The following is an 8,528-nucleotide window of genomic DNA, read 5'->3' as shown; positions in this document are numbered from 1 at the left end:
AAAAATAGAAGTAATTTAAAGTTAACAGACGATTGGAGGTCAAGTAAGTTCACTCTACATTACATTTATATTGTGGAGCTAGATCATTCATAACTTTTTGTTCAGGAAGTATTTTAGACAAACATGATACTTCCTTTTAGTACTGTTGTTTTTTACACACTTGTAACTTATTGTAAAAGATCAAACAAAAAGTTCCTCTGTCTAGCTGTCTGAATGAATGGTATGCAACTGGTATGCTGTGGATAGCATTGCATTTTTTTTAGCTACAGCAGTATCGTTTTTAATCTCCAATTAATTATTTATATCATGCACATTTAAATATACAGTAAATGTCTATACAATACTATAAGAAAAAATGATCACAATATTTTATTGCCATTTAATTTATTAAAAAAAACCATTACAAATTAGTAAGATGTAAGTTTAATTAGCAGTATAAATACAATATGTATGTTACTGTTTTGTGTTATTTTATATATATATATATATATATATATATATATATATATATATATATATATAATGAAATTTTAAACAAATGTAAGATCAAGAATACAAAAATACAACAGCATCTACATATGTATAAGCTTATATGAATAGACAGAAATACAGTTTTCAATAAAACCAAAAATTCTACAAACAATAAAAAAAACTGTATAACTTCTTATTTCTATGGCAAATATCACACAATATAAAAGATAAGCAGTAGAAGTTGATCTAGTATAGATCTAAACTGGAAACACGATTACTATTTTTTTTTACAGTAGCTACACAGACTAAATGCAGGATTGTTTTGCAGTTTTTAAACTCCTGAGATTAATGTTTTTTTGTTTGTTTGTTTGTTTGTTTTTTTTGGTATTGAGAATGAGAGAAATATCATAGCATCCTTTTTAGGATGTAAGAAAAACTACATGCAAGGTGTGTCTGTGCTCTATATCTAATACTGGCATATTTATAGATTTTAATTATATTTTACAGCCTGTATCGCTGTTGTTGAATTCCATTTTGCAAATATCACAGCTCTCAGCACCAGCTAAGCACTGGATATACTATACAACAGTGGTGCCAAACTCTGGCAACGATTGTATTCCAGTCCAGAACTCCAGTCAAATCCTAAATTAATTGGTTGACCCTTAGCCAGTCTAAACAATCGATTTACTACATGGTTGGAATAAAGATCTGAACTGGAATTATAGGTTAGGGATGGGACCCAGTCCTATTTAGGGTATGTAGCAGTACTTCCTATGTAGGCTCATTAAAAACAGTTGGAAATTACATAATTAAATACTTTGGGGTCTGGGTGCAGGTTTAATTGGTTCAATTTACAGGTTTGGAAATACAGCCAGGACTGGAAGTGCCAACTTTGGCCACCTGTGGTCTAAAATCATCTGTTATTCAGTCCTGTGTCTCTCTTAAGCAGGGACTGCCACTTATTCTGAGTTATGTGGTTGTTTTACATTGTATGCTAATGTCCACTGGGTTGAGACTTGTGACCTGAGTGAAAAATACTGAAGACTTGTGAATTAGGTCTCATTGTTTTGACCTGCAGCTCACAGAAAGGCCAGCGTATTTGGTTAAGAACAGATGAGGCTGTATGTAAATTGTTTCAAAGCGCAAAAATAGCTATGTACGGTACATTTAATAGCAGAAAACATTGACATCTGTAAAATTACAGCATTTGCTTTTCGTTAAAAAAAAAAAAAAACATAAATGAAACAGATTTGATAGAAATTGACTTTTATTAACTACAGCAATAAAAGTAACTTATTCTTATAAGGCAAAATGTGTTTAAGATGTGTGTGAACATTTTAGTCATTTAGAAAAGTATGCAGAAGAAAAAAGCAGATAGTTTAAATAGCACTGGTGCCAACAGTTAGTATAATCATACTCAAGTTTGTCTATGCCAACTGAAAATAAACACATTTTGTTATGATTACTTAGTGAACACCAGTTTAATCATGTTAAAAGGTTGTGTACATCATTCAAGTCCTGTAATGCAATAAGGCAAGATAATGCTATTCTTCACTGATCATCCATCTAAGAGACACTTGGTGGCAAAAGGGGCCACCCGGCAAACCAACTTCTGTATTCTTCTTTACCTTCATTTGTTGTAAAATCAGTTCCATTATATTCATTTACATGCTATTGTCAGCTTTCTGCAGGTCCTTGACATAACAGTCCATCACCTCCATGCTGCCCCTGTGCGTTACAGCAATGGAGAATGGAGCCGGTTTCAGTGTCAGACCGTAAAAGGAGTCCAGTGTGCTTGGTTCATCCGGATTTGCAATAAAGTTACACTGATGTGCCAGTATAGCAGTATAAAGAAAAAGCTGCATTTTGGAGAGCTGTTCCCCAATGCATCTCCTCTTTCCAACGGAGAAGATTAAAACACTGTTGGTAAGGTCCTTGTTGAGATCCCCAGCCTCAGACACAAACCTTGTTGGATCAAAGACTCCTGGATTCACCCACTTCTGCGCATCGTGGTTGACTGACCACTGGTTTACAAAGATAACCGTGTTTTTGGGAATGTAGTAGCCATTTACTGAGGTGTCAGTAGTAGTGGAATGGGGAATAGTGCCTGGCATGAAACTGGAGAAGCGCATGGCTTCGTAGATAAATGCCATGACATAGGGCAAACTGGGCTGGTCTTCAACAGACGGCAGGCGAGTTCTATCAACAACATTGTCTACCTCTTGCTGAAGCCTGGTCTGCATCTCAGGAAACCTGACGAATGGAAAAAGAGAAACAAAGAGAGTTAAACAGTTAAACTGGCAACATAGTCCACATAGATAGAACCCCGATTTAACCCTTTCCATCCTGAATTATTTTTTGTCGAGATGAAGAAGGCAAAATTAAGTAATATAAATCAAAATTAACTCCTTTATGGAGTATGCTTGAGAACAGGGCAATGTGTCAAGAGGTAAAAAAAAAAAGTTTTTGGGGGTTTGAAATGTGTGCTACTAACTTTAAAAAAAATCATTTTTTTTTAGTGTAAATTTTTTAATTTAGTCATTTATAAATACATTTATATATATATAATATATATATATATATATATATATATATATATATATAATATATATATATATATATATATATATTCCCACTTTCTATTAGCCTGTTTTGGTGGGAAGTGATTAACTATCTATGTTTGAGGATAGAGGATATTATCTTTTGAGAGGGTATGGTGTACAGATGGCAATGGTTAAAGATTATTGTAAGTTAGTATATGTCTTATTTCATTATTTACTTATTTCATTGTTTCAACTTGTAGATACTACTGTACATTCATGGGCACTGGGGTCGTTTCCTGTTTATTTATTTATTTTGTTCATCATTGTTAACATAAATTTGGAGGTTGAGTATTAAATACCAAGCAGTCATATAAATACTGCAGCTATAGATTGAAACCTAAGTCTCACCTCGGTAGAATGGCAGCTCTGGTTACCACGCTGTGTACATACCGTATTTTACATCCCAATTTGGTTTGTAATCACAAAATCTGAGGCTGTTCTGTCCTTAATCTCACTCGTGTTTGTTTGGTTTGTGCCCCCTGCTGGTAACTGTGCTGCTTTGCAGTCCTTTAGATAGTCATGTACTGCATTATTAAAACGGTAATCTTAGCATATAAAGAACTGTATCGTACAATACAGCCTCGTAGACCTATTATTATTAATAGTAATAGTCGCAGTAGAAGTATTGTCTTGAACGGAACGCAACAGGAGACTTGCTTGCTGCTAGTTTTATAAAGGGAAACTAGTTTGACTTCTGCAGTGTAGGACATGACAGCTTTTCACTACATAAAACTTTTCCTTGTATGGCTTGCAATGACACACACCAGTAATTATATTCAATCAGGTTGATGAACAAAAGGAACCTCTCACGCGTATGCACTGGTATTCAAAGCTGCGCTGCCCCCTTTGCAATGCACGATTTGGCAACAAAGGCTTTTTCTTAAGGCAATCTGACATGCAGGTTGTAGCGCACGCGTGTTTCTTTGCATAACGGACACTGCTGCATGAAAACTTATAATGCATTCTCGTGTTTATCCGGTCTAAATGAGTAATTTATATACAGGCAGCTTGTAGCCCCCTGTTATTAAATTGTGTCATGGTGCACGAGCTTTGGGAAAACACTGCTACTACTAGAATGCTACCTCTCCATAATTCCTGCTAACCTGTACATGTGAACTATAGTGCATTGATGTTACATTTTGCAGTAGAACTAGACGATCACAAGTATATGAAAATCTAATGCTTTTGACAAGATGCAGCAAATACCGTATGTCCTCGTATGGTTAAGCCCCGTTCCCACACTAGGGTTCTGACTACAGGAATCTTAGTCATTGGGATTTGTAGTTTTATTATGCTATGAAGCTACCAATACAATATATAACAACTGCAGCAACAAATTAAAAAAAAAAAATTTAACAGATAATATTACAACCGCAAGAGTGTTAATGGCGGTATGTTGAGTGGAGCAAGTATTGGAAAGATGCCATGACCAGCAGCACACCTGATTCCTAATCAAGGCAAGGCACAATTACAGAATACGGGCACTGGCAGCAGAATAGTGTCCTTTTTGGAAACAAGAAATAAAGTAAGACATATAATTTCGGATAAGGTAGTCTATGTAACAATGATGCTATATCTTAAATAGTAATATATATATATATATATATATATATATATATATATATATATATATATATATATATATATATATATATATATATATATGCCTCAGTGTAGTTTTAACTGAATAATCTTATTGTCCCGTGGATATATTTGCAGAACATAATGTCATAGAATACTACTACGACTACTATACAAAAAGATCTTGCAGACATAAAGTTTAACTGCTAGCTTGACGCAAAAGCATACAAATACCACTACTAACATTAATAATATTTATAGAACACCTGTTCTCTCTTGCCCCACCTGTTCTCTCTTGCTTTCCATGCTCTTTAAGCCTCATATCTGCTATTAGCTGCTGTGTTGCTGCGACTATTTCGTGTATTATGTTACTATCATGTATTCTGCACTTTCCACTGTATTTAATGTATTACGCTTTTTTTTATTTTATTTTTACTGTGTATAATGAATTTTGCATTTCTTTGAATTTAAAGTATTATGGTTTTTCTTGTTGTTACTGCATCCTGTAAAACGCTTTGTGATGGTGGTCCACTATGAAATGCGCGATATATATATATATATATATATATATATATATATATATATATATATATATATATATATATATATATATATATATAATAGACTTGCTAATAGATGTTACTTTACTGATCGAAGTTAACAAACAAAATGTAAAAAATTACCGGATGAGAAGCAGGACTATCCACTGCAGTGCGGTAGAGAGGGTGTCCAGGCTCGCCCCAAAGATATCACAGACAGTGGGAGGCACGTGATCTTTTCCCAACAGAACCTCGTTGGTTCCACGCTTGTCTTGGTCGAGAGCCAGGATGAAAGCATCAGTCATATCCCTAATGATCCCCGGTTTAATGGTAGCACGGTGCTGAGTCACTTTATCTTCGATGAATGCAAAAAACTCTAAGTTGAGATTCTTAAAGTTGCCAAACATAGTCTTAATTGGGTTTGGAAAACTCTGCAACCACGGCATGACGTCCACAAGGCTCCCAGCCCCTACTGTTTCAGTGAACTGGTTGTTCCTGCCAACCAACGACTTAAACTCTGCGTCCTCGTAGCTGTATCTCTTCCCAAAACACAGCGCGCTTATTATATTAGCGGTAGCCACAGTCAGGACCTGACTCGGTCGGAAATACTTCTCCTGCTTCGTTTTCTTCAGAAAAACGTTGACCAGTTCCCTGACCTCGCTTATAACGTGCTGCTCGAATGTTTTTTTGGTTTGCGGGTTGCTGGTAGAGAACGCTCTGACTGTGGACTGGGCGATCCTTCTGTGCGCCTTCCACAAGTTGCTATAACTCCCGAATGCCATGCTCTTTCCACCGGAGACCAGTTTGAAGGAGATGAAATCGGGTCTGCCAGCGAAGTCCGTCCCTTTCTTTATGAGCGCTTGCTTAATGGTATCCTCTCCATTGAGGACCACTACGTTGCGACTGCCCAGTTTGATTTGGAAGACGTCTCCGTATTGTTGTGCCATCCTGGTGAATGATAGATGCGGGGTGCTGCCAATCTGGGCGGCGTTTCCGATTACTGGCCACGGGAAAGGTCCAGGTGGAGCCGGACCCTTCTTTGTGTTCCTAACCAATTGCTGAAACCACCTCCACAAATGCACGACTGCTAATACAGTCAAAGAAATCAGCAAAACGCTCTGTGGGGAAGGTCTGGAAATCTCCTCCAAAATCCTGATCATTTTCATTTTAGGACCTGTAGAGAACGACACAAAAACATCGATAAATTAACCATGTATAATGTATTGGCTGTTTTTGAGACTACAAAGTAAAAAATCTAAACTGACCAAGTTCATTTATAAGTTTTAATAACTTTTAATAGACTTCAAAGCAAACATAGTAAGCTAATAATATTATTAAACCAGGTTTTAATCGCGTAATAAATGACAAACCTGGATCGCAGAAAGAAACTGGTTTATAGTTTATATTAAAATTATAAACCGTTTAGCATGTAAACTTGGAATTAGCTTACAGGGGATCTACAAAATGATATAAGAAAAGCAGCAAAAGAGCACCTGTTAGTTTAAATGCGCCGAGCCTCTCAATCAAATAACATAGCAGTGCTGTCTCTGCTCTTGTAAACTGGAAGGCAGCCCGCTCTTTTAACGCAGGAATTGATAGAAGAGACACGCCATGTAAACTGCACTCAGCTGCTTTGATCAGAAAGTAAGTTGACAACCGAGCTGTGGATGCGGTGTTTTCAGTGCAACTCAAATGTTAATTTCCCAGCCAAGCTCTGTGCGCGCTCCAATCCGTGCGCACCTCTGTATTTATACCTTTGCCATGGAATCCCAGGTAGTGTAGTGTGGTGAACAGTTCATTGACAAATAGGATCCTACTTCGTCAGTCACAATCATAACCATGTGGTTTTGCTGTATTACTTGAATGTTTTTTTTGTTGTTGTTGCTGAGATCTCTCTCTCTCTCTCTCTCTCTCTCTCTCTCTCTCTCTCTCTCTCTCTCTCTCTCTCCCTCTCTCTCTCCTCTCAGTAAACCCTCCGTTGTTGTATTTAATAGTCTCTGCGCGCCGTCAGCGCTGTGTGTCGGTGTTTGGGGCTTGAATACTCGTTGAATCTCTGCAAAACAATACCTGACACCACCTAAAACAAACAAGCAAGGAAATAATAATAAGGCCCTGCAGTGGGGCCCATCTTCCTCTTCCTCCTCCAATGCCAAACACCCGCGGATGAGCATAATGTGAATCGGGATTCATTTAAAAATGTTTTCCGAATGGGGAGTGATTCCGAATGGGGAAACTGTTCCCATTGACCACCTCCATGCCAGCCTAATCTAAACAAAAAGTGTTTGGTGTCCTTTTTTCAAGATTATGTTTTTTTGTTATTATTATTATTATTATTATTATTATTATTATTATTATTATTATTATTATTATTATTATTATTATTATTATTATTTTATCCAGCCACCTTACATGTCTTTCTGTTATTGTTTTATATGTGAATAGCTCAATAAAGCAATAAGCAGATCATTATAGGTGCTTGCATATGTTGAACAGCCTTCTCGCCTCTGAAACCTTTATGTTCTTTTAAATATATATACACACACACACACACACACACACTGCATTTTATAGATGTACAATTGTTTACCTTGCTCTCCGTTACCCACAGACGATTTGAGCTAGTTTGACCAGACCATTCCAAACCCCAGTTATCCTGTTTACAATGTTACAATTGACCCCATGGCCAGGGTCAGATGTACCATTCTGTGAAGAATAATTAAATAAATAACAACACATTGCTTTTATTGAATAGAATCCATTTTCACATAAAGCAACTATTTGTTTTTATTCCCCCAAAAATTGAATCTTTATTTTTATATATAGCAGCTGGGAAGGCTGTGCAGCTTGCTCTACAATCAGAGGGGTGAGGGGTCTTTCTCATACCTGTGAAAAGCCAACCCCAGTACCTCACATGGAGGAAAAAGAAGAAAAAAATCCCAACGAGAGCCAAGAACTTCTGGTGGAGGAGGTTCTTAAAAAATAAGCCAGATTTATTTGATCACAAAAGAAAATGTTTGTTAGAAACAAAGTGTGGTACCAAATTACACAAAAAACTAAATGCACTCGGGTCAACCCCCATCAGAGAACGATGAGAGGTACAAAAGAGGTACTACGACCTATAAGAGAAGGTAACAATATGAAACACTGAGGCAAGGGTACCAGGGTACAGGGGGTGGAACCCAGCCCTGCTCTCCACTGACCACCACTGAAGAACGCATTCTGTCCACCTGGGTTGTGCACACTCTGCAGACAAAATATAAACTTTGTTTTCTTTTTTTCTTCCCATAGAACCAACATTGACTGTGCAGCAAACTGCTCCTGATGAAAACCTCAG

General features: G+C 36.9%; 1 protein-coding gene across 1 annotated transcript; it reads right to left on the bottom strand.

The window, feature by feature from the left end:
* Positions 1-676: 676 nt before the first annotated feature.
* LOC121316728 (cytochrome P450 1B1-like) lies at positions 677-6,939 on the bottom strand. Its single transcript, XM_041251847.1, has 3 exons — positions 6,688-6,939; positions 5,339-6,368; positions 677-2,724 (listed from the first exon to the last, which is right to left on the bottom strand). The coding sequence occupies exons 2-3, from the start codon at positions 6,358-6,360 to the stop codon at positions 2,136-2,138; spliced, it is 1,611 nt and encodes a 536-aa protein (XP_041107781.1). The 5' UTR covers positions 6,361-6,368; positions 6,688-6,939; the 3' UTR covers positions 677-2,135.
* Between the last annotated feature and the right edge of the window lie 1,589 nt (positions 6,940-8,528).

The sequence above is a fragment of the Polyodon spathula genome, chromosome 6 (assembly GCF_017654505.1).
Source record: "Polyodon spathula isolate WHYD16114869_AA chromosome 6, ASM1765450v1, whole genome shotgun sequence".
NCBI classification, from domain to species: Eukaryota; Metazoa; Chordata; class Actinopteri; order Acipenseriformes; family Polyodontidae; genus Polyodon; species Polyodon spathula.
The sequence above is the reverse complement of the archived record's forward strand: the minus strand, read 5'-3'. Positions and strand labels throughout refer to the sequence as shown.

What these genes read in the sequence shown, in the direction of transcription:
- LOC121316728 (XM_041251847.1), bottom strand. Translation starts at nt 6,360, where the DNA reads ATGAAAATGATCAGGATTTTGGAGGAGATTTCCAGACCTTCCCCACAG. An exon ending in ATAGTCCTGCTTCTCATCCG is followed by an intron (nt 2,725 to 5,338) that starts GTAATTTTTTAC and finishes TCCATTCGTCAG; the next exon opens with GTTTCCTGAGATGCAGACCA.